The sequence below is a fragment of the Zophobas morio genome, unplaced genomic scaffold (genome assembly GCF_036711695.1).
Source record: "Zophobas morio isolate AGI-343-1 ecotype UQ-CSIRO unplaced genomic scaffold, CSIRO_AGI_Zmor_V1 ptg000038l, whole genome shotgun sequence".
NCBI classification, from domain to species: domain Eukaryota; kingdom Metazoa; phylum Arthropoda; class Insecta; order Coleoptera; family Tenebrionidae; genus Zophobas; species Zophobas morio.
The window spans coordinates 422375-447234 of record NW_026972143.1 but is presented as its reverse complement, the minus strand read 5'-3'; the positions used below and the strand labels follow the sequence as shown (position 1 = coordinate 447234).

The 24860-nt window shown below is 35.2% G+C and overlaps 5 protein-coding genes across 5 annotated transcripts in view; 4 read left to right on the top strand and 1 right to left on the bottom strand.

The window, feature by feature from the left end:
• LOC135139893 (GTPase-activating protein CdGAPr) overlaps window positions 1-12664 on the bottom strand; it is a 78210-nt gene extending 65546 nt beyond the window's left edge. Inside the window, exon 1 of the mRNA XM_064070256.1 lies at window positions 12541-12664. The gene's annotated coding sequence lies outside the window, so the exon portion shown is untranslated. The remainder of the gene's footprint in view (window positions 1-12540) is intronic.
• A 152-nt stretch (window positions 12665-12816) lies between these two features.
• Window positions 12817-14052, top strand: LOC135140068 (uncharacterized). The gene is made up of 4 exons (XM_064070468.1): window positions 12817-12957; window positions 13019-13686; window positions 13738-13845; window positions 13893-14052. Exons 1-4 carry the CDS (start codon window positions 12817-12819, stop codon window positions 14002-14004), a joined length of 1029 nt encoding a protein of 342 aa, XP_063926538.1. The 3' UTR covers window positions 14005-14052.
• A 1106-nt stretch (window positions 14053-15158) lies between these two features.
• Window positions 15159-16705, top strand: LOC135140054 (D-altritol 5-dehydrogenase-like). The gene is made up of 6 exons (XM_064070449.1): window positions 15159-15489; window positions 15559-15686; window positions 15734-15900; window positions 15962-16159; window positions 16210-16396; window positions 16446-16705. The coding sequence occupies exons 1-6, from the start codon at window positions 15349-15351 to the stop codon at window positions 16663-16665; spliced, it is 1041 nt and encodes a 346-aa protein (XP_063926519.1). The 5' UTR covers window positions 15159-15348; the 3' UTR covers window positions 16666-16705.
• A 101-nt stretch (window positions 16706-16806) lies between these two features.
• Window positions 16807-18493, top strand: LOC135140053 (uncharacterized). The gene is made up of 7 exons (XM_064070448.1): window positions 16807-17234; window positions 17283-17410; window positions 17455-17621; window positions 17667-17864; window positions 17917-18106; window positions 18155-18262; window positions 18307-18493. Exons 1-7 carry the CDS (start codon window positions 17085-17087, stop codon window positions 18419-18421), a joined length of 1056 nt encoding a protein of 351 aa, XP_063926518.1. The 5' UTR covers window positions 16807-17084; the 3' UTR covers window positions 18422-18493.
• Window positions 18494-22289: 3796 nt separating this feature from the next.
• LOC135140019 (zinc finger Y-chromosomal protein 2-like) lies at window positions 22290-23586 on the top strand. Its single transcript, XM_064070392.1, has 2 exons — window positions 22290-22830; window positions 22884-23586. The coding sequence occupies exons 1-2, from the start codon at window positions 22416-22418 to the stop codon at window positions 23465-23467; spliced, it is 999 nt and encodes a 332-aa protein (XP_063926462.1). The 5' UTR covers window positions 22290-22415; the 3' UTR covers window positions 23468-23586.
• Window positions 23587-24860: the final 1274 nt, after the last annotated feature.

Below are 24860 nucleotides of genomic sequence, written 5' to 3'. Positions count from 1 at the left end.
ATAGAATTTGAAAGAACCGTCAAGGTACCCCGTGTATTATTTTTGAAAGAGTTTAAGAATCTTGAGGACCCTGTGTTTGACTACAGAATTTGAAAGGATCTTGAAGGTCTTCTGTGCTTCATTTTTTAAAGAGTTTGAACGAAACTTAGAAACGCCTAGTCTCTTTAACTAAAGAATTTGGAAGAATCTTCAAGGCCTTCTGGGTTTTCTTTTTGTTAAGTTTGGATGAAATCTGGGGACGGCTAGTGTCTTTAATTCAAAGATTTAAAAGAATCTTTAAGGCCTATGGTGTTTTATTTTTGAAAAAGTTTAAGAATCCTGAGGACACTCTCTGTGACTAAAGAATTTGAAAGAATCTTCAAGGCCCTCTTTAAAGAGTTTGAACGAAAATTAGAAACGCCTAGTGTTTTTAACTAAAGAATTCGAAAGAATCTTCAAAGACTTCTGTGTTTTATTTTTGAAAGAGTTTAAGAATCTTGGGAGCTCTGTCTGTAATTAAAGAATTTGAAAGAATCTTCAAGGTCTTCTCCGTTTTAATTTTTAAAGAGTTTGAACGAAACTTGGGGACGCCCAGTGTCTTTAATTAAAAAATTTGAAAGAATCTTCAAGGTCCTCTGTGTTCTATTTTTGAAAGAGTTAAAGAATCTTAAGGACCCTGTCTGCAATTATAGAATTTGAAAGAACCGTCAAGGTACCCCGTGTTTAATTTTTAAAAGAGTTTAAGAGTCTTGAGGAACCAACCTGTCTTTGACTAAAGAATTTGAAAGAATCTTGAAGGCCTTCTGTGCTTTATTTTTTAAAGAGTTTGAACTAAACTTAGAGACGCCTAATCTCGTTAACTAAAGAATTTGAAAGAATCTTCAAGGCCTACTGGGTTTTCTTTTTTTTTAAGTTTGGATGAAATTTGGGGACGCTTAGTGTCTTCAATTAAAAGATTTGAAAGAATCTTTAAGGCCTTCCGTGTTTTATTTTTGAAATAGTTTAAGAATCCTGAGGACACTCTCTTTGAGTAAAGAATTTGAAAGAATCTTCAAGGTCTTCTGCGTTCTATTTTTGAAAGAATTTAAGAATCTTAAGGATCCTATCTGTAATTATAGAATTTGAAAGAACCGTCAAGGTACCCCGTCTTTTATTTTTGAAAGAGTTTAAGAATCTTGAGGACCCTGTCTTTGACTAAAGAATTTGAAAGAATCTTGAAGGCCTCCTGTGATTTATTTTTTAATGAGTTTGAACGAAACTTAGACACGTCTAGTCTCTTTAACTAAAGAATTTGGAAGAATCTTCAAGGCCTTTTGGGTTTTCTTTTTTTTAAAAGTTTGGATGAAATTTGGAGACGCCTAGTGTCTTTAATTAAAAGATTTGAAAGAATCTTTAAGGCCTTCTGTGTTTTATTTTTGAAATAGTTTAAGAATCCTGAGGACACTCTCTTTGAGTAAAGAATTCGAAAGAATCTTCAAGGTCCTCTGTGTTCTATTTTTGAAAGAATTTAAGAATCTCAAGGATCCTATCTGTAATTATAGAATTTGAAAGAATCTTGAAGGCCTCCTGTGCTTCATTTTTTAAAGAGTTTGAACGAAACTTAGAAACGTCTAGTCTCTTTAACTAAAGAATTTGAAAGAATCTTCAAGGCCTAATGGGTTTTCTTTTTTTTAAGTTTGGATGAAATTTGGGGACGCCTAGAATCTTTAATTAAAAGATTTGAAAGAATCTTTAAGGCCTTCTGTGTTTTATTTTTGAAATAGTTAAAGAATCCTGAGGACACTCTTTGAGTAAAGAATTCGAAAGAATCTTCAAGGTCCTCTGTGTTCTATTTTTGAAAGAATTTAAGAATCTCAAGGATCCTATCTGTAATTATAGAATTTGAAATAACCGTCAAGATATTCCGTGTTTTATTTTTTAAAGAGTTTAAGAATCTTGAGTACCCTGATTTTGACTAAAGAATTTGAAAAAATCTTGAAGGCCTCCTGTGATTTATTTTTTAAAGAGTTTGAACGAAACTTAGACACGTCTAGTCTCTTTAACTAAAGAATTTGGAAGAATCTTCAAGGCCTTTTGGGTTTTCTTTTTTTTTAAAGTTTGGATGAAATTTGGAGACGCCTAGTGTCTTTAATTAAAAGATTTGAAAGAATCTTTAAGGCCTTCTGTGTTTTATTTTTGAAATAGTTTAAGAATCCGGAGGACACTCTCTTTGAGTAAAGAATTCGAAAGAATTTTCAAGGTCCTCTGTGTTCTATTTTTGAAAGAATTTAAGAATCTCAAGGATCCTATCTGTAATTATAGAATTTGAAAGAACCGTCAAGGTATCCCGTGTTTTATTTTTGAAAGAGTTTAAGAATCTTGAGGACCCTATCTTTGATTAAAGAATTTGAAAGAATCTTGAAGGGCTCCTGTGCTTCATTTTTTAAAGAGTTTGAACGAAACTTAGAAATGCCTAGTCTCTTTAACTAAAGAATTTGGAAGAATCTTCAATGCCTTCTGGGTTTTCTTTTTTTTTAAAGTTTGGATGAAATTTGGGGACGCCTAGTATCTTTAATTAAAAGATTTGAAAGAATCTTTAAGGCCTACTGTGTTTTATTTTTGAAATAGTTTAAGAATCCTGAGGACACTCTCTTTGAGTAAAGAATTTGAAAGAATCTTCAAGGTCTTCTGTGCTCTATTTTTGAAAGAATTTAAGAATCTCAAGGATCCTATCTGTAATTATAGAATTTGAAAGAACCGTCAAGGTATCCCGTGTTTTATTTTTGAAAGAGTTTAAGAATCTTGAGGACCTTGTCTTTGACTAAAGAATTTGAAAGAATCTTAAAGGCCTCCTGTGATTTATTTTTTAAAGAGTTTGAACGAAACTTAGAAACGCCTAGTTTCTTTAACTAAAGAATATGAAAAAATCTTCAAGGCCTTTTGTGTTTTATTTTTGAAAGAATCTTCGAGACCTTCTTGGTTTTATTTTTTAAAGAGTTTGAACGAAATTTGGGGATTCTTAGTATCTTTAATTAAAGAATTTCAAAGAATGTTCAATAGCCTCTGTGTTTTATTTTTAAAAGAGTTTAAGAATCTTAGAAACTCTGTACGCAATTCAAGAATTTTGAAAGAATCTTCAAGACCTTCTGGGTTTTATTTTTTAAACAGTTTGAACAAAATTTACGGACGCCTAGCGTCTTTAATTAAAGGATTTGAACGGGATTTGAAAGAATCTTCAAGGCCTTCTGTGTTTTATTTTTGAAAGAGTTTAAGAATTTTGAGAACCCTATGTTCAACTAAAGAATTTGAAAAAATCTTCAAGGCCCTCTGGGTTTTATTTTTTAGAGTTTGAACGAAATTTGGGGATTCCAAGTGCCTTTAATTAAAGAATTTTAAAAAATGTTCAATACCCTCTGTGTTTTACTTTTTAAAGAGTTTAAGTATCTTAGGAACTCTGTAGACAATTTAAGAATTTGTAAGAATCTTCAAGGCCTTCTGGGTTTTATTTTTTAAAAAGTTTGAATGAAATTTGCGGACGCCAAGTGTCTTTAATTAAAGGATTTGAAAGGGATTTGAAAGAATCTTCAAGGCCTTCTGTGTTTTATTTTTGAAAGAGTTTAAATATCTTGAGGATCCTATGTTCAACTAAAGAATTTGAAAGAATCTTCGAGGCCTTCTGGGTTTTATTTTTTAAAGAGTTTGAACGAAATTTGGGGGTTTTTAGTGCCTTTAATTACAGAATTTCAAAGAATGTTCAATACCCTCTGTGTTTTATTTTTTAAAGAGTTTAAGAATCTTGGGAACCCTGTAGGGAATTCAAGAATTTGAAAGAATCTTCAAGGTCTTCTGGGTTTTATTATTTAAAGAGTTTGAACGAAATTTTTGTTTAAGAACCTTCAAGACCCGATATTTAACTAAAGAATTTGAAAGAATTTTCAGGACCGTCTGTGTTTTATTTTTTAAAAATTTTTTAAACAAACTGGAAGACCCTTTCTGGTTTATTTTTGAAAGAATTTTAAAGAATTTTGACCACCTCTTGGGTTCTATTGTGAAAAAGTTCGAAAAAATCTTGAGGTACCCAGTATATTTTTTAAAAATTCTGAAAGAATCATCAAAGGACCCTTTTTTTAATTGTAAAAAAAATCCGGAGTCCCCTGCGCTTTATTCTTGAAAAAATTTGAAAAATCTCGTACTTTTTTTTAACTGTTTTATCTTTGAAAAAAATTTAAAAATCTAGAGGACCTCTTGGTTTATTTTTTAAAGAGTTCGAACGTATCTTGAGGGTGCCTAGTTTCATTTGGAAAGAATCTCTGGGGATCCTATGTTATTTTCGAAAGAGGTTGAAAGAATATCCGAGATCCTTTGTCCTTCATTTTTAAAAAAAAATTGAAGAATATTGGAGACCCCCTGTGTTTTATTTTTGCAGGAGTTTGAAAGAATCTATGGGGCACCTTATTTGATATTTAAAAGAATTTGAAAGAATCTCGGGGGATCATATGTTATTTTTGAAAGAGGTTGAAAGAATATCCGAGATCCTTTGTCCTTTATTTTTTTTAAATTTGAAGAATATTGGAAACCCCTGTGTTTTATTTTGGCAGGAGTTTGAAAGAATCTCTGGGGCCCCTTATTTGATATTTAAAAGAATTTGAAAGAATCTCGGGGAATCTTATGTTATTTTTGAAAGCGGTTGAAAAAATATCCGAGATCCTTTGTCCTTTATTTTTTTTTTTAATTTTAAGAATATTCGAGAGCCCTGTGTTTCATTTTTGCAGGAGTTTGAAAGAATCTCTGGGGCCCCTTATTTCATATTTAAAAGAATTTGAAAAATCTCGGCGACTACTTATGTATAATTTTCGAAAAAATTAGAAAAATCTGAAGGACCTCTTGTGTTTTATTTTTGAGAAAGTTTGAAGAATCTTGGACATTCCTTGTATTTATTTTTCAAAGAATTTAAAAGAATCTCGGGAATCTCTTGTTTTATTTTTGAAAGAATTTTATACAAATTAGCGGGACCCTTGATGACTTATTTTCAAAATATTTCGAAAAATCCCGAAAGTTTTGATCTGATATTAAATTAGGATCTAGGGGTTACGACTACAAAAAAAATTGGTCGAAAGTTGTTTCAACAGAACTTTCCTCGCTCCTGAAGTACAATGAAACAGTTTTTTACCAAGTTATCAAATAAAAGTCACTACATTGTTTGCAAGCCTCGATTCACCTAATTGTAACTCTCGACTTCGCCTCGCGTTTTATTTGTAAATTTCGACACTACTGAGTGGCAGTTCGGTAACTTAATTAATTCGATAATAAAGTGAGCTCTATTTAAAATTCCGACTTTATTCGTTCAATTTAGTCCCGACTCGAGCGTTATCAGCTTTCTTAAATTTTTTGCTCTGCAACAAACTGTTTTTAATACTTTTTTCGTCCAGAACTGATAGGTTTTTGGTTCATTCACATCCATTTAATTTTTTGCGGCTTCACATATTACCCATACATTCGCCATCAAACTTCCATCAATCTCAAAAACTGTCTTTAGATTCATAAAAATTGCGACAACGTCTAAAACGCAGCCACTCATTACTCAATTTGAACATTACTTTAAATAACTGCTTCATTAATAAAGCGGCGATCAATTTAAAATTCAAATTTTACCATTTCAACTCCGTTCTAACCCGAGCTTTATCAACTGTGGTTAATTTTTTTACGATAATCCGTGTAGGTATCATTAAAACGCGGATACAATATTAGCGTTTTACCGACCACACGATATTCATAAAATACGTCTAAAATTTCACAACAAAATCAGCACTCTCGGAAAAACAATTTAACTTCTCTCAAAACCGCGTCGACATCCTCACCCAATTTGTCCGAAGAAGTGAAACGTCAGGCCGATCCTTTGTGTAATCTTTTCGACAATAAATCACTTTTTAAAATAGAAAATCCAACCGAACGTCCGTCGAAACTCGATCGTTCCACAAACAACTCCACAAAGAGTGCATAATTCGATACTTTCGCTGTGACGTCAAGACAGAAAGTCGCTTTATATGGGCTTGGCAGAGGGTGATGTGACTGGGGCGTTCGAAATGTCAACGCGGAAAATCTCGTGAGACGCTTTGAAAAAAAATAATCCCTCCGAAAAATCGCGCATTCCGGTTTTATTCTAAACCGAGAAATCAGGCCACGAAAAACCAATCTCTGCAATATGCAAACCCTATTTTGGGAAACGGTCCAAGAGCGCGATCTTGCGCAAGGATTTGTGTTATGAGCGAAGATCAGTGGCTTTATTATCATTTATTGAGAACGAATACACAACGTAAATTCGCGCTTTGAAGACGTTTCTAGTTTTAATTTACGGAGTGCGACAGATGGGTTTGTTGGCTAAACGTCGCCCCTTTTTTGGAAGTCGGGCGAAAGATAAAGACGTTAATTGCGCTCGTTAAGGATCTGGCTTAAATATCAATAAACGTCGCTGAAAAAGGTATTGAAAATCGAACTGTTAATATAAGAAAAATTAACGAGCTAATTAACCTACAAGCAGAGAAATCTGGGAGATGCGTGGATTTGTTTCTTTCATTCGGAAAAGTAATAATTATGCGGATGACCTGGGATCGAGAAACGCTGTTTCTTTTATTTGTGGAGGTGATAAGAGATAGTGTGATTGCCGAGGCTAAGCCCGATTGGAGAGTCTACTAATATAATGATAAAATATCCGCTGGGATTAGTGAATAAGGGCTCAATAAATGTCAACAATCACATTATTCACATAAATAAAGCAACATGTGTGTGTTGTTGACAATAACTTTTATAGTTGTGGATTCATTGGGTAACAAAGAAGCCGACTTTTATCAATATTAAAAATCATTCGGTAAGCTTCCACTAAGAGAAAATTTCGCAACTTTGATTTGATTAAGAAAAAAAATAGATGAAGTGGACGAGGCATATGCTCGACTTTACAACTTCCCCGATGTCTTAAATGGCTACGAAAGTTTAAAAAATTGGGCAAAGTTATCTAGACAGAACTTTTCTTGCCTTTGAAGCACAATCGAACAAATCCTATTCTTTTGATAAATTATAGAACTTGATTCGATGAGAGTGTTTTTATAACGACCCTTATAAGTCGTTTAGGTATAAATGGGTAAATCTAGGACAGTTTAAAAACGAAAAAAACAAAACAAGGAAATACACCAAAAAAACGGCGCCAAATAAAATGAAACTAAAAAAATGTGACAAAAAAATGACAAGAAAAATTATATATATTAAAATTAAAAAAAAGACGACAAATAAAAGGCGGAAAGAAAACAACTAAAAAGTGACAAAAAATCGACAAAAAAGTGAAATAGGGGTAAAATATCACGACGAAAAAAGATGGCAAAAAAGGTAACAAAAACTGCGAAAAAATACAAAAAAAGACACTACAAGAAAACGCTACAAAAAAGGTCACAAAAAATGCAACAAAACAGACAATAAATAAAGGGCAAAGAGGACAAAATGGTGACAATAGAGGCGATGAAAAAGTAACAAAAAATATGCTTAAATATGATTAAAAAAAAAAAAAAAAGAAAACGCGCCAAAAAATGGCGATTAAAAAAGAGACAGACAAAAACACGACAAAAAAAAGGTGTTTAAAAAAAAGCAACAAAAAACAACATAAAACTATCACAGAAAAAAAGTGATAGAAGGTGAAGAAAAATACCGCGACGACAAAAAATAGAAAGTCAAAAAAAAAATGTGACAAAAAAAACAAAGATGATAGAAAGCGACAAAACGAAAAAAACTGCGACAAAAAAAAAGGAGAATTAAACACGACAAAAAAGCAATTAAACGAAAAAAGAGAACAAAAAAACGCGATAAAAATGGCGGCTATATAAAAACATAAAAGATTTCAGGTACTCCGACTAAAAACAAGCGAAAAAAGCCAAAATAGCAACAAAAGTCCACAAAAACTGTGGCAAAAAAGTCCACAAAAAATGCGACAAAAAACGATACAATAAAGCCCATTAAAAAAGTGAAAGAACAGGAGATTAAAAAGGAAGTAGCGAAAAACAACAAAAAAAGGCGTCCAAAAAAGCAACACCAAAAAGGTAACAAAATTAAACGATCAAAAAAGAAAAAGATGATACACAGGGAAGTAAAATAGCGATGAAATAAGGCGACAAAAAAGTAACAAAAAAAAAAAAACTAAGCTAAAAAAGTACACAAAAACTCCGACAAAAAAAAACAAATATGAAAAAATGTGAAAAAGACGAAAAGATGCTACAAAAAAAATTATAGAAAATGCGACAAAAAAAATTATAGAAAATGTGACAAAAAAAGCGATTAAATCGGAGCCAGACAAAACGCCACAAAAAAATCAGAAGAAGTCAACAAAAAAAAAGAGAAATAAAAGGCAAAGAAAAAGGACAAGAAAACGTATAACAAAAAAAATCACAAAAACTCCGACAAAAAAGGAGACAACAAAAGATCAGAAAAAAACTATAAAAAAAAAAACAAAAAAAAAGCAAAAAACTAAACAATACGAAAAAAGGCGACAAAGACAAAAGAACGAAAAAATGGAAATAAAAGAACTCGATGAAAAAAACAAAAATGCGAAAAAAAAGGCGATTAAAACGGAGCCAGAGGAAACGCAACAAAAAAACTCAGAAAAAGTCAACGAAAAAATGGAAATAAAAGGCAAATAAAAGACAAGAAAACGTAAAAAAAAATTTACAAAAACTAACCAAAAAAAGTCAAAACGGTGCAAAAAATGAAATCAAAAAGGAGACAGAAAAAAACAAAAAATCCACTAAAACTGAGACAAAAAAAGATCAGAAAAAAAAACAACAAAAAGGCGAGAAAAAAGGGAATAAAAACGACGTTAAAAAAAGGGACAAAAACGCGATAAAGAAACGGCAATTTAAAAAGTGATAAGAAAACGAAAAACTAAACAAAAAAATAGGATTGGAAAACAAAACAACAAAAAAGATGTTTAGAATACTAACAAAACAAAAGACAACACGTACTAATACACACAAAAAAAACAAACATTGAAGGAGGCAAAAGTCGAAAAAGAAATGCGACAAAAAAACGAGAAGTAAAAACGCGATACAAAAAACAATTAAAAAGTCTACAAAAAGCGACAAATAAAAGACAAAAGAAAGAACGAAAAAACGTGATAAAAAATGCGACGATATAAAAACATAAAAAAAATCACAGATACTGCGACCAAAAACAGGCGAAAAAAGCCAAAACAGCAACAAAGAAGTCCACGAAAACTGCGACAGCAAACTTCACCAAAAATGCGACAAAAAAATGACACAATAAAGCCAATTAAAAAAGTGAAAAAAAAGGACACGGAGAAAACACAACAAAATTAAACGATTACAAAAGAAAAAGATGATAAAAAGGAGAGTAAAAGACCGCGACCAAAAAAGACGACGAAAAAGCCAAAAAAAAACTACGACAAAAAAGTCTACAAAAACTGAGACAAAAAAAACAAATACGAAAAAAAGCGAAAAAATAGAAAAAAATGCGACAAAAAATAAAAGAACATGCGACCAAAAAGGGGATTAAAATGGATCCAGAAGAAACGCGCCAAAAAAAAACAGAAAAAAGTCACCAAAAAAAAGAGATATAAAAAAGCAAAAACCAAGGACAAGAAAAAGTAACGGAAAAAATGTTCACAAAAACTCCGATCAAAAAAAAGTCAAAACGGTGACAAAAAAAAATGCCAACAAAAATGATGGTAAAATATCGCCACAAAAAAAACAAGAAATCCACAAAAACTACAACAAAACACGAGACAACAAAAGATTAGAAAAAACAACTAAAAAAAGACGAAAAAAGCAAAAAAGAGGACTAAACAATGCAAAAAAAGCGACAAAAATAAACGAAAAGAATATGACAAAAAGGGGAACAAAAAACGCGACAAAAACAAACAAAAAATAAGGACTGGAAAGTATAAAAAACTCCCAAAAAAACCAGACACCAAAAAAGGGGGAAAGGTAAATAAAAAAAGTGACAAAAATAAACAAAGAAACAAACAAGCGACAAGAAAATTAAAGAAAACGCGACAAAAAAGCGACTAAAACGGAGCCAGAGGAAACGCGACAAAAAAAAAGGAAAACAAAAGGCAAACAAAAAGGACAAGAAAACGTAACAGAAAAAAATTTCCATAAAAATTCGAACCAAAAAGTCAAAACGATGACAAAAAAAAACAGAAATCCACAAAAACTACGGCAAAAAACGAGACAATGAAAAATCAGAAAAAAGACAAAAAAGACGAAAAAGGCTAAAAAGGGAACTTAACAATGTCAAAAAAAAGCAGCAAAAAGAAAGCAAAAAAAATAGGAAGGATAGGAAATAGGAAATTGCGTCAGAAAGCACAAAAAAATGCAACAAAAACAAGACACCAATAAAGAGGGATTAAAAATTACGAAATAAGAACATCAAAAAAAGCGATAAAAAACAAAAGGCCAAAAAAAGTCACCAAAAAAACTGAAAAAACGACGAAAAGGCATCATCAAATTTTTGGAGCGAATGCAAAATTTTGATTTCCCCAGTTCAAATTCGGTTTTATGATAGTATTGTACTCCCAGTTTAAAGTGGTTTCTATGATGGGTCCATTGTATCGAAGGTGATGATGGGGACAATAGAGTAAATCCCTAGGCATAAATAAGAAACTGGTCGGTTTCTTGAAGGGTCGTACTTTGTTATTCAACTCATATTATCCCTCGTGGGGTAATAATGAGGTGATAATGTTTATTATCTTGTCATAAAAACCACTTTAAACTGGGAGTACAATACCCCATTGTGTAAAAGTTAACTACCTTAACAATATAGTACTACTGCTGGTAATGGGACAGTCATAAATAAGATTTCACCATGCCCATACCATTATACACTATAATGGTTAAATCCTTATTTATGACTGTCCCATCACCGGCAGTAGTAATCTATTGTTAAGGAAGTTACCTTTTAAACATCATAAAACCGAATTAGAACTGGGGAAACTATACTACATTTACGACACAATTTAAAAATTTCAGTCAAGCAGCTGACGATCGGGAAGTAAAAATTATTTAAATTTTCAGAACCAGCACTTTTTTCTTATTCACATTTCATGGACGACTTGAGACACGGGTTTTTAAAAGCAATCAAACTACGGATTATTTTTACCTACCTATAAATGTTCAAAAAATATAGGAGTAGTATCGACATAAAATAATGATTAATGTTTAGTTTTTTATTGAAACTGTAGAAGTCAACTTAACGAGTTTCATACTAATTAGAGTCCGAAATCTGCATATATTTATTTTATTATACGAGATTATAGGGCCAGTTTTTGAGCGTCAGTAAATCGATCAAACTACGATAAAACACCATATATATCGATCTTATCACGTTCCTTGAATTACAATAAAACTCCTCGACGTCTGAAGGGCATAAAACTCCCGTGACTCACCCGTCTTTCAGCGACCGCTCATAAGAAACTTCCAAACACCAGTCCATAACATACCCATCCACCTCAAAATGAATCATCCAAAAATAAGCAAATACAATTTCCAGCACTACCAATCAGCTTATTGTTCTAGCCATCGCTACTTCCTAAACGAATTTCCAAACAAACAACAATGTTTAGCTTTGTTCAGATACTAAATCAATGCTCTGTGAGGTTTGCGCTTCGCCGTGTGATTCACCCTTTGTTGACGGAAATTGATTGTTAAAACCCTTTCAAACTAGACACACCGATGCAGTAATTAATTAATTATCGCACCACATGCACCACACATGAATCGTATAACGCATTTTTCCCCGCATTCATTTCCTCCGCCTCGACCAGACCATCGTGCAAATATTTATCCGAGGAAATCGGGTCGATCCGAGGAAGTCGCGCAACGTGAACCCAATTACATCATCCGCAAGACCGTGAACCATTTATGCCAATCACTGGAAAAAAAGAGAAAAGAAAAGGACCTGGTATCACCCCAGGACCAGGCTATTGACACATAGAGTGTGCACAATCTCGACTAGCAAATTAGGCTATCGACGTTTGCGTTGACGCTGTTTGCTTCGATATCGGTGAACCACCCCATATCCATCCGAATAAACAAATTAGGGTGTTGACACTCTGATAAAGAACACGAAAAGGGGCGACCAACACGCAGTCAACAACCCCAGGCCCCACTTTCGCGGCGTCTGCACGCAATGTCAAGGCTTCCGGGGGCTCCCGAAACGGGAAGCCGTCCCTGGCACGGTGCCCATTTGGGCGTTCCGCCGCATTCCTCACCAGGAAGCCCCTGTAACTCTACACTCCTCGGCACGTGACAAGCGCCGATTTTCGTTCATTTCGGCCCACAATTAAAGTCGCTAGGCGTAGTGGTGGACATGTGCTGAATGGGCAATTAGTCGTTACAGTTAATTCGGCAGCGGAGCGTTAAAAGGGGGCGCCACGACGACGAAGGGCCGCTTTCGGGGCCCCGAGGGCTGCAAGCGACACCCGAGCCCGAAAATAAATATTTGAATTAATAAATAGGCACAAAAATAACGAAAGCGTAACGGCCGAGTTCTGGGCCAAAGGCGGCCGAAATTCTCGACGGGACTTACGGGGAAATGCTCAGGCACTGCTCACGCGGGTTTTCTTCCACATTTTCACACACAAAAATCTTCAAATGCGAGGAATTAATCACAGATGTAACAAACACAAACTTTTATTATGACCGCCATCTTATCTAATTTGACGTTTGCGGGGCGACACCTAGCGGCGGGTCGGACGGGCGACCGGTAAATTTGAAACGGGGTATTGTTGGTTGCCTACGTACGATTTTATTGATAATTGTATCGCTTTAAACAAAATTGAGATTATTAACTGTTATTAACAAAATGGACGCAATTCAGTTCAGATCTGAGGAACAAAAAATTGAGTGTGTTACGGTTCCAGTACCTGTGATCACGCATCCGAGGGAAGTTCTTGTTAAAGTTGCGTATTCGGGAGTTTGTGGCACCGATTTGCACATTATACACGTAAGATTTCATTATTACATGTTAATCAAGCTTCATTTATTAGTTTCCACGTTCCTTCTAGGGCGCATTTCCCTGCAACCCACGTCCCTTAACCCTCGGCCACGAATTCTCGGCCACCGTCGTCGACTACGGCCCCCTAGTCACCACCCTGTCCAAAGGCGACCACGTCATAGTCGACCCTAATAGCGCCTGCCACAAGTGCCACTTCTGCCACACCGGTAACCCCCACTTCTGCACCACCGGCGGCTTTTACGCCAACCTAGGGGTGAAAAACCATGGTGGGTGGGGCGAATACTGCCTATGCTCCATCGAACAAGTCTACAAGCTCCCCACCACCATCTCCCTAAAAACGGCCGCTTTAGCCGAGCCTGTGTCTTGCATCTCGCACGGTTGGGATTTAGTGTCGCCCCTCCCACTAGGCGGAGATGTCCTTGTAATAGGGGCGGGGATTATCGGCACTCTGTGGGCGTGTTTGCTGCATTTGCACGGCCACAGAAGAGTGACGGTGGTCGAACTAAACGCACGAAGAAGACATTTGATTGGGGGTTTGATGGGTGAGATGGGGTATGACGTGGTGGCACCAGAAGACGTGAAAATGGATGGAGGAGGGTTTGATTTGGTGGTGGATTGTTCGGGGTACGGGCCTGCTGTGGAAAAAGGGGTTGAGTTGTTGAAGAGTGGCGGGAAAATTTGTATGTTCGGGGTGGCGCCACCTGGAGTGAAAATTTCGTACGGTTAACACACTTTTTTGTCTTGTTTTTGAAAAATTAATTATTTTAGGGTCTCCCCGTATATGATTTATATGAAAGAATTGACTCTACTGAGTGTTAAAGTTAATCCGTTCAGTTTTACTAAAGCGGTGGCTTTGGTGGAAGCTATGGCCGACAAGTAGGTACCTCGTGATTTAAATGTAAGTTTTGATTGGTGGGTTGTAGATATCTCGACTACGATAAGTTAGGGATTAAGGTGTTCAAGTTAAGGGAGTTTCAAGAGGCACTTAAGGCTCTCAAAAATGGCGATATTACGAAGGCGATTTTCGAGGTTTAGTTCGTGCTTGTAAAGTTGTAAAACAATAAATGGTGATTTTGATAACAACTTCACGTTTTTTTTTGATGGCCATTATATTGTTTCACGGAAATTGCACTTGAAAGTTTAATAGATGTGATAGCATGTATAATATTTACTTGGCTGTTCATATACATAAATACACTGTGTGTCTACTTTGCATATGCTAACAAATAATACTTATCAGGCTTATCAGTAATTATGGTATCAATATGAGGGTCTTTATTTCTGACTCGTTAAAGTTATGTATCTTCAAGTTTAAAAAAAAAACTAATACACTGTCAATTATATAAAGATAACAACTATTTTTTTACTAGTTATAACTGAGAAACGAAACTTAAGTATTTTAACCCAAGTTTAACAAGAAAAACTTTTTTTGTTGGTACTGAAATTTCCTCATTCCTCTAGTGACGTACCTACATTTCTCTAAAATATCAGATCTACGTCGTTCGGAATTAGTGAAAAAAGTTCCATTTTTTCATAACCTCGCTGACTCTAGTTGACGTAATTGTGACATTTACATTTAGTTATGCCAACAGAAAAAAAATACACCACTTTGTTGTAAATTAAATGTATTGGTTTGAAAAAAGATTCATATGTATCACACGAAAGAACAAATTAAATTGTAGCATTTTGTAGATAACTATTTGACCTTTTTACTTTCTTGACGTCACACCAGATTTATCACATTAAGCAAAATAATAATTGCATACGATTGTACAGATTAGTGCAAACAAATTGTATTTGTTTAAAATATAGACATATATATGTGTCAACAATTTGACAGTTAACAGCTCACTCTGTATATGTGTAAGTAAAACTAGTTCTCTACACAAATACTTGTAACTAAATTAACATTTGCGGTTTAAGTATTCATTAATTTCGAGAAAAACCTTGACACTACTTTATAAATAGTACATATTTAACAACAACATAATCAGTTTCCATTGTGCTCACTAATGTAAGTATAATAATAATAATAATAATGACATAAACAAACGCAAATTTTGCTCTCTGGATTATCTAAACTAAATCTCCAACAACCAATTAAGCTTAATCCATTTAAATCCAATTTTATTATCAATTTAGCATAACTAAATAAAACACAAAAAACGTCGGCGCCATCATCACTCTTACTTCTTACATAACCCGTACATTCCCAGCTCAACATCTTCACGGGTCACCACCAATTGATACCATTATCAATATACGTTGTAAAGCGTTTTTTATCAACCATAATCCATAGATTACATCATCAACAAACAAGCAAAACATATAAATACACGTTGTACACTCTGAAAAAACAGAACGTGTCCAGCCGCCAAGATGGAAGCCCTCCGGTATACAGCCAAAGACAAAAAACTTGAACTAACCAAAGTAGAAGTGCCCAAAATCACCAACCCCGACGGGATTTTAGTGAAAGTCGCTTACGCAGGAATTTGCGGCACGGATTTGCACATCATACAAGTACGTTAATATACATTCTTTGACCTTGTTTGTCTTTGTAATGGAGATTAGTTATCGGTTTGTCGTTAGGGCGAATTTCCGTGCAACGCAGAGCGGACTTTCACCCTAGGGCACGAATTTTCGGGAACTGTGGTCGAAGTCGGCGCCAATATTAAAACTTTCAAGGCGGGAGACAGGGTTTCAGTCGATCCCAACAGGTATTGGCAACACTGAAACTGGGGTTTTTCTGACTGTTGAGTTGCAGCGGGTGCAAATGTTGTCACTTCTGTCATTCGGGCCGGCCCCACTTTTGCAAAATAGGCGGAATTAACAACACTATTGGCATCTATAGAGACGGAGGATGGGCGAATTACGTCGTCTGTCCAGAGGACCAAGTGCACAAGTTGCCAGACACCATCACTCTAGAACAAGGTTAAAAACCAAAAACCCTAAACTAAAAACACACTAAAAGTGACGTTTTACCTGGTTTTAGCCGCTCTCACTGAACCGTTGTCGTGCTTAGCCCATGGCTGGGACATCGTCAGCCCCATCCACGTCGGTAACAAGATTCTAGTGACCGGCGCCGGCATCATCGGTAATTTATGGGTGTGCGCCCTACATCTTCAAGGTCACCGAAACGTCACAGTGTCGGAACCCAACACCGCGCGACTTGACATGTTAAAAAAGCTAAGTCAGTCGTACCAACCATCAATAGTCACAGAAATAACCAGTTGATTTCAGATACGGGTTATAAACTAATCACCCCCAACCAACTCAAGGAAAAGCAAGCCGCCGATCCTAACTACTTGTTCGACGTGATTATCGACTGCAGTGGTTTTCCGCCAGCCATCGAGCACGCCATTTCGCTTTTGAATTCAGGCGGGAAGTTGTGTATTTTCGGGGTGGCGCCCCCTCACGGCCGCATTTCGTAAGTAAGGTGGGGTTTGTGAGGTTAGGTTAGTTAATTGGTGTTGTAGGGTTGCCCCGTTCGATATCTACATGAAAGAGATGAAGATTTTTGGGGTTAATATTAACCCGTTTAGTTTCCCGAAGTCGCTGGGGTTGTTGGAAGCTATGGGAGATAGGTATTTGAATTATGGGAATCTGGGGATTAAGACGTTCGCGCTTAATCAGTACCAGGAGGCGATTGAGCACTTGAAGAAGGGGACCATTGCTAAGGCTATATTTAAGCTGTAATGTCGTGGTGATGGAACAATAAACTGTTGTTTGTTTGTTAGAGTGTATTTTTGTGCCGCTCGCTTGAAACTGAGTTGTACTAAACGTAAACTGAGTCAAAGGTGGCTGTGATATGCTGACTTTGTAATTAGGTATAGCTTGAGGGATTATAACTTGTTATTTCCAGTAGCGATTAGGTAATAAAACAATTTGATTGTATCTCGTAAAGTTTTATTATCGAAAATATCAAATATATTGCTACTAAAACTAGTTTTTTTATAAATCCACTGATCCACATGATGGAAAAAAGTCGTCTAGTGGACCATGAAATTTATTTTTAAAATAATGATGTTGCAGCTATTTGACACTTTATTTGACAGTCACTTTCGGTCAATCGTCGTCTCGCCACTTGTCACCCCCGCAGGGGCGAAGCCGCCACAATGAATACCATGGACGCCCTCAAATTCTCTTTTTTAGACGGAACCTTACTACTAACGCGTTCCGAACTACCCCAAATAAACGACCCCAACGACATCCTCGTCAAAGTATCATTTGCTGGAATCTGCGGCACCGACCTCCACATTCTAGCCGTAGCTAAACCACTTCCTTAAAAAACCCTCAACCATTTCCCGTTCCAGGGCGAGTACCCTTGTAGAAAATCAACAGAAATCAGCCTGGGGCACGAAATCTCGGGAGTAATCGTCGAAGTGGGACAAGATGTCATCCACTTCGAAGAAGGCGACCACGTCGCCATAGACCCCAACAGGTAAAACCCAACCAGTTTGACCAACCTGAACGAAATGGTTGTAGCGGTTGCAAACGTTGCGCTTTCTGCCACGCCGGCAAGCCCCACTACTGTAAACTCGGATGCACCACCAATACCATTGGTATCTACGTGGATGGGGGATGGGCACAGTACTTGGTATGTCCGGAAGAACAAGTCTACAAACTAAACCCACCCATAACCCTCGAACAAGGTAAGTCAGTTTGGTAGAAAATGGTGGATGCGCCGGTTTTTCTAGCCGTTCTTGCTGAACCCATATCTTGCATGGTACACGGATGGGAATTGATAAGTCCCATCACTGTGGGTGCGAAGATCCTGTTGATGGGTGGAGGAGTAGCTGGGGCTTTATGGGCCTGCACTTTACATCTGCAAGGTCACAGGGACGTGATGATATCCGAGCCGATTCAAAGCCGGCTTGACCAACTCCGGAAACTAAGTTGGTACGAGTGGTATAGGGGGTTTTGTTAGTAACGTTGTCGTTTTGGTAGATACTGGGTTTAAAATGATCACTCCGGAGCAGCTGAGGAAGAATGCGTACGACGATCCGGGTAGTTATGCGTTCGATGTGGTGATCGATTGTAGTGGCTCTCCCCCTGCTATCGAACAGGGAATTTCGCTTTTAAATTTTGGGGGAAAGTATTGTCAGTACGGGGTGGCGCCTCCTAACAGCAGAATCCAGTAACACACACGTGCCCAAAGGGGTTAAATATTATTATTGCGTTGTAGAATCAACCCTTTTGACGTTTTCTGGAAAGAAATGAAGATTTTAGGGTCGAAGATCAACCCCTATTGTTTTAAGAAGGCGCTGAGTCTTATAGAAGCAATGGGAAACAGGTAAATCATGATTTTTTTTTAATTTGTAGCTTATTTTTTTGCAGATACTTAAACTACAAAGTGCTGGGAATCAAGACCTTCCAGTTGAGTCAATATAATGAAGCTATTGAAACTCTGAAACAAGGTAAAATTCTGAAGGCGGTCTTCAAAATAAATTAATGAAACGAAAACAGTGCAAATACCCTAAACATCTAAGAACAAAAGTAATAAACGACTTCTGAAATTTTCAAACTTTAGTTTTTTTGTACGAAATATGAAACACAGACCATTAAACAAATGTTCTTAAGAATTCTGCTGTTCAAATTAAATGTATTAAGTAAAAAGAAAGTCAAAGGTAAGCTCCACCCATCCGTCTCGATCTCAGTAGTTCAAAATCGGCTTTTCCCCATAAAAATTTACGATTTTAAATATGTTTCAAGTTTCTTGTTGTAAAAAGAAGACTACAAATATTACAAAAAGAAAAAACACAAAATCTAAGCCCCGCCCACCCACCCTATCTTAATTGTGATGATTTATTTTATTGGTCGTGAAGCAATGAGGCGTAAGATCGTAATTGCAAAACCCCTATTTCTTCACAAGAAATAAAAAAAAGTTTTTTTATTATCGTTTTCATAAGAGAAAACTAAATGTACTAAGTACAATTTAAGACAAAATCTAAGCCCCACCCACCCGCCCTATCTCAATTGTGACGATTTATTTTATTCGCTGTGAGCCAAGAGGGTGGAGCTTAATTGCAAAATCCTTATTTCTCTACAAAAAATTAAAAACATGGATTTGAGTGTCGTATTGTTCAAAGAAATCTAATTGTATTCAGTAAAAGAAAGTCAAAGGTAAGCTCCACTCATCCGTCTCGACCTCAATAGCTAAAAATCGGGTTTTCCCTACAAAAATTTACCATTTTAAATATGTTTCAAGTTTCTTGTTGTACAAAGAAAACTACAGACATTAGAAAAAAAAAACAAAACCTAAACCCCGCCCACTCACCCTGTCTCAATTGTGATGATTTATTTTATTGGTCGTGATGCAAGGAGGCGTAAGATCGTAATTGCAAAATCCCTATTTCTCCACAAGAAATAAAAATTAGGTTTTTGAGTATCGTTTTCATAAGAGAAAACTAAACGTATTAAGTAGAATTTAAGACAAAATCTAAGCCCCACCCACCCGCCCTATCTCAATTGTGATGATTTCTTTTATTCGCTGTGAGCCAAGGGGGTGGAGCTTAATTGCAACATCCTTATTTCTCTACAAGAAATTAAAAACATGAGTTTGAGTGTCGTGTTGTTCAAAGAAATCTAATTATATTCAGTAAAAAAAAAGTCAAAGGTAAGCTCCACCCATCCATCTCGATCTCAGTACTTCAAAATCGGCTTTTACCTACAAAAATTTACCATTTTAAATATGTTTCAAGTTTCTTGTCGTAAAAACAAGACTACAGATATTAGAAAAAAAGACAAAATCTAAGCCCCGCCCACCCACCCTATCTCAATTGTGATGAATTTTTCTTATTCGTCGTAAGCCGGAGGTGGAGCTTAAAAATTTATTTATTTCGAGGAATTACCAAATGACAAATGTTCTTAAGAATTCTGCTGTTCAAATTAAATGTATTAAGTAAAAAGAAAGTCAAAGGTAAGCTCCACCCATCCGTCTCGATCTCAGTAGTTCAAAATCGGCTTTTCCCTACAAAAGTTTACCATTTTAAATATGTTTCAAGTTTCTTGTTGTAAAAAGAAGACTACAGATATTAGAAAAAAAAGACAACATCTAAGCCCCGCCCACCCACCCTATCTCAATTGTGATGATTTATTTTATTGGTCGTGATGCAATGAGGCGTAAGATTGTAATTGCAAAACCCCTACTTCTTCACAAGAAATAAAAAAAAAGTCTTTTTAGTATCGTTTTCATAAGAGAAAACTAAATGTACTAAGTACAATTTAAGACAAAATCTAAGCCCCACCCACCCGCCCTATCTCAATTGTGACGATTTATTTTATTCGCTTGAGCCAAGGGGGTGGAGCTTAATTGCAAAATCCTTATTTCTCTACAAGAATTAAAAACATGGGTTTGAGTGTCGTGTTGTTCAAAGAAATCTAATTAGATTCAGTAAAAAAAAGTCAAAGGTAAGCTCCACCCATCCACCTCGAGCTCAGTAGTTCAAAATCGGCTTTTCCCCACAAAAATTTACCATTTTAAATATGTTTCAAGTTTCTTGTTGTAAAAAGAAGACTACAGATGTATTGAAAAAAAAAAAAAAATCTAAGCCCCGCCCATCCACCCTATCTCAATTCTGATGATATATTTTATTGGTCGTGAAGCAAGGAGGCGTAAGATCGTAATTGCAAAACCCCTATTTCTCTACAAGAAATAAAAATTAGCTTTTTGAGTATCGTTTTCATAAAAGAAAACTAAATGTATTAAGTAAACTTTAAAACAAAATCTAAGCCCCACCCGCCCGCCCTATCTCAATTGTGACGATTTATTTTATTCGCTGTGAGCCAAGGGGGTGGAGTTTAATTGCAAAATCCTTATTTCTCTACAAGAATTAAAAACATGGGTTTGAGTGTCGTGTTGTTCAAAGAAATCTAATTGTATTTTTACTTAATTTACCATTTTAAATGTTTCAAGTTTCTTGTTATAAAAAGAAGACTACAGATATTAGAAAAAAAAACAAAATCTAAGCCCCGCCCACCCACCCGATCTCAATTGTGATGATTTATTTTATTGGTCGTGAAGCAAGGAGGCGTAAAATCGTAACTGCAAAATCCTTATTTCTCCACAAGAAATAAAAATTAGCTTTTTGAGTATCGTTTTCATAAAAGAAAACTAAATGTATTAAGTAAATTTTAAAACAAAATTTAAGCCCCGCCCACCCGCCCTATCTCAATTGTGATGAATTGTTCTATTTGTCGTGAGCCAAGAGGGCGGATCGTAATTGCAAAATCGTTGTTTCTCTACAAAAAATTAAAACCATGTTTCTGAGTATCGTCATATTCAAAGAAAATTAAATGTGTTAAATAAGAAGGAAGCCAAAGATAAGCTCCACCCATCCGTGTCTATCTTAGTCGTGATGACTTTTTCATTCGTTGTCAAACTTTGAGGCGGGGAGTAATTGCAAAATGGGTATTTCCCTAAAAAATTTACTATTTTAAACATGTTTTAAGTTTCTTGTTATGAAAAGAAGACTTAGACATATTAGAAAAAAACAATGAAAAACGTAAGCCCCACCCACCTGCCCTATCACAATTGTGATGAATTATTTGATTCGTCGTGAGCCAAGGGGCGGATCGTAATTGCAAAATCCTTATTTTTCTACGAGAAATTAAAAACATGTTCGTGGTTATCGTGTTTTTCAAAGAAAAGTAAATGTATTAAGTAAAAAGAAAGCCAAATATAAGCTAGTACTTGCTAAAATAGGACTGATTTTGACAAATGAAATCCCCTCTAACAAAAGTGAGGGTGGGTGGGCGGGGCTAATACTTACTAAGATAAGACTGATTTTGGCAGATGACATGTCCGTTAAAAAATAGAGGGCGGGTGGGCGGGGCTACTGTTTGGTAAGATAAGACTGATTTTGGCGAATGACATGTTTTAAGTTTCTTGTTATGAAAAGAAGACTTAGACATTATTAGAAAAAACAAAGAAAAACGTTTGCTTAATGGTCTGTGCATGGCCGACTAGTATAAAGATTATGGCCTGTCCAAGAGGTACGATACGTGTTGCCATCTATTAATAATTACACTTAATAATTTAGCAAAATTTTAATTTGACTTGACATTATGGGACTTCAAAACGTGTAATGGTGGTTTGTTTCGGTATGAATGCCTTTGTGCCTTTCAAAACGTGTTAATAATTCTTTTGTCGTTTTTGAATTATTAATAGATGGCAGCACGTAATGTACCTTTGACATTCCTTTGGACAGGCCATAATCTTTATACTAGTCGGCCATGGTCTGTGATATGAAACCAGTTACAGATTTCTGTAACTCAAGGTAATCAGATCAAGGAAATCGTTAACGCACTCTAAATGACATTTGTGTGATTTGTGTATTTAGGTTAGGTTTAAAATGTTCACCGAAGTTGTTTCATGATTTTTCGCTGAACTATTGGGTAAAACAATCGATTTCGCTTGCACAAGTTAATAAATCAGGTCCGACAACATGCCCGCGCTGGAATTTTCCGAAAAGTATGCCCGCATGGGTTTCTTCGCCAACAAGGTCCACAATTGCAAAATTTGCCCGTTCTTCACCACATCAGTGTTCCGAATGGTAAACCATGTGAGAACCCACCGTTCACCGTTAACCCATTTCGACTGCGAAAAATCCAAAATTGAAGTATACCTTTGCAAAGACTGCAACTTGCAGACCGACCTAACCTTAGTTATGAATCGACACATCAAAAAGCAGCACAGTTCTCAACCACAAAACGTAAGCAACTCGCAAGAAAACAAAATTCGGAGATATATTTGCAAACAATGTAGTTTTGAAACTTATTTTATGTTGAAATGGCTGCAACACGCCCGAAGGTGCCTAGAACCTAACGAAACATCAACAACTAACGCAACACCACAAACAGGTTGGTAAAACTGTTCATACGAAAACATAAATGCGACTATGACGTATTTGCAGAAATCAAGGAGTCACACCAGGATTTAAGTGTAAAATGGCACGAATGCAACTATTGTTCATTCAAGACAGACAAAAAGGATTATTTAAAAGGACACATCATTAAGACTCATCACAACCACGTTGAATGGCACTGGTGTGACCAGTGCCCATACAAAGCCAAATGTTACTCTGAGTTAAACACACACAAACGTAAGCGTCATTTAAACAACATAGATAAAACGGATTTTGTTTGGCACAAATGTGCGCATTGTGCGTTGAAAACGTTTTCCTTGGACTTTTTAAACAGACACGTTAGTGAAAAACACAAAATTAAGTGTGATCAATGTTCGTTCAAAACGACGCAAAAATATCATCTGATACGTCACACCCTGAAACTGCACAAGCGCGAGCGGGTTAAGTGGTTCGAGTGTGATCAATGTCCATTCAGATCCGAAGTTAAGGTTAAGTGGAAGCAACACGTGCTCAAACATCATGTCGTTAACGAAAAAGTGTCTTATAAGTGTGGTCTTTGCGATTTTAAAAGTTCGGCTCAAGATTTAGGTAGGCATATACTTGAAATTCATGCAAATTCGGGGATACATTAGATTTTTTTAATGGGTTTTTAGGGGGATTTTGTTGTGGGTATGATAATTTGTGCAACTATAGTGATATATGTAGCATTTTCATATTTTCCCATATTTTACAAATAGATTAATCACAGTTATTCACTTGTAATATTTATTTATTCATTCCTTCCCATAATTTGATGGCGTTATTGCAAAAAAATGTTTACAAAATAATTTGCTTTGATCTTTCTGTTTCACGTGGGTGTATATTTGGTTGCATACACACATTTCTTTAATATTTAAACACATTTTTTAAGACTTGAGGCCCTCATACATTAATTTCCGCACCCGTACCGACCAATCACAACAAAGTATTTTTAGAAAATTTTTAGATTTGACAGTTTCTCGTTTTTTCGATTTTTCCATTTTAAGATTTGTTTTTTTTTTTCAATTGTTGATTTTTTCGTTATCAGATTTTTTATTTTCGCTATTTTATCAACATTTCAGTATTTCAATTTTATTTATTGTTCAATGTTTCATTTTTTTCAATTTTTCAGTTTTCGATTTTTTAATTTTACGGTTTTTAGATGTTTATTTTGACATTCTTCAGCATTTTTGAATTTTACAATTTGTCGACTTTTATATTTCTAGAAAATTTTGTTTTCCGTGTTTTTCTATTTCTCGATTTTTAATTAATCAGTTTTTCGATTTTATAGTTTTTTTTTCATTTCTTCAATTTTTCCATTTTTTTTTCAAATTTACAATTTTGTAATTGTTTCATTTTTAAATCTGCCAATTTTTAATTTCTCACTTTTTTCAAATAATTATTAGGGTTTTTATTATTCAGTTTTTGGTTTTTCCATTTTCCGATCTTTCAGTTTCTGTAGTTTTTCAATGCTTCGATTTTTCAACTTTTCGTTTTTGCAATTTCTTAATTTAGTTTTCCAGTTTTCATTTTAAAATTTTTGAATTTTGTATTTTTTTTTTGTATTTTTGATTGTTTAATTTGTAGAAGTTTTTGTTTTTCGCTTTTTCAATTTTTCACTTTCTCGATTTTTAATTAATCAGGGTTTTCAGGCTTCAATATTACAATTTTTCGATTTTTCAATTGTTTTTTCAATTCTTAAATTTTTCGATATTTCAAGTCTCATTTTTTCGGTTTTTTCAAGTTTTCTTTATTTTTTCGATTTCTCAATTTTTGATTTTTCAATTCAATGCAAAATTTCAGTTTTAATAAATTTGTCCTTTTGTTGAACAATTAAAAAATGACAAATCGAGAAAATGAAGAAATAAAAATCGAGGATTTGAAAAATTTTATATGGAAAAATTGCAGAATTGTTTCTTTTTGTCGATTTTTCAATTTCTCGACTTAACAATTGTTTTGTTTTTTGATGTTTCAGTGTTATAATTTTCCGATTTTTCAAAAGTTTAG

What these genes read in the sequence shown, in the direction of transcription:
- LOC135140054 (XM_064070449.1), top strand. Translation starts at nt 15,349, where the DNA reads ATGGAAGCCCTCCGGTATACAGCCAAAGACAAAAAACTTGAACTAACC. An exon ending in CACCATCACTCTAGAACAAG is followed by an intron (nt 15,901 to 15,961) that starts GTTAAAAACCAA and finishes ACCTGGTTTTAG; the next exon opens with CCGCTCTCACTGAACCGTTG. An exon ending in TGACATGTTAAAAAAGCTAA is followed by an intron (nt 16,160 to 16,209) that starts GTCAGTCGTACC and finishes AGTTGATTTCAG; the next exon opens with ATACGGGTTATAAACTAATC.
- LOC135140019 (XM_064070392.1), top strand. Translation starts at nt 22,416, where the DNA reads ATGCCCGCGCTGGAATTTTCCGAAAAGTATGCCCGCATGGGTTTCTTC. An exon ending in TAACGCAACACCACAAACAG is followed by an intron (nt 22,831 to 22,883) that starts GTTGGTAAAACT and finishes ACGTATTTGCAG; the next exon opens with AAATCAAGGAGTCACACCAG.
- LOC135140068 (XM_064070468.1), top strand. Translation starts at nt 12,817, where the DNA reads ATGGACGCAATTCAGTTCAGATCTGAGGAACAAAAAATTGAGTGTGTT. An exon ending in CCGATTTGCACATTATACAC is followed by an intron (nt 12,958 to 13,018) that starts GTAAGATTTCAT and finishes CGTTCCTTCTAG; the next exon opens with GGCGCATTTCCCTGCAACCC. An exon ending in CCACCTGGAGTGAAAATTTC is followed by an intron (nt 13,687 to 13,737) that starts GTACGGTTAACA and finishes TAATTATTTTAG; the next exon opens with GGTCTCCCCGTATATGATTT.
- LOC135140053 (XM_064070448.1), top strand. Translation starts at nt 17,085, where the DNA reads ATGAATACCATGGACGCCCTCAAATTCTCTTTTTTAGACGGAACCTTA. An exon ending in CCGACCTCCACATTCTAGCC is followed by an intron (nt 17,235 to 17,282) that starts GTAGCTAAACCA and finishes TTCCCGTTCCAG; the next exon opens with GGCGAGTACCCTTGTAGAAA. An exon ending in ATAGAAGCAATGGGAAACAG is followed by an intron (nt 18,263 to 18,306) that starts GTAAATCATGAT and finishes ATTTTTTTGCAG; the next exon opens with ATACTTAAACTACAAAGTGC.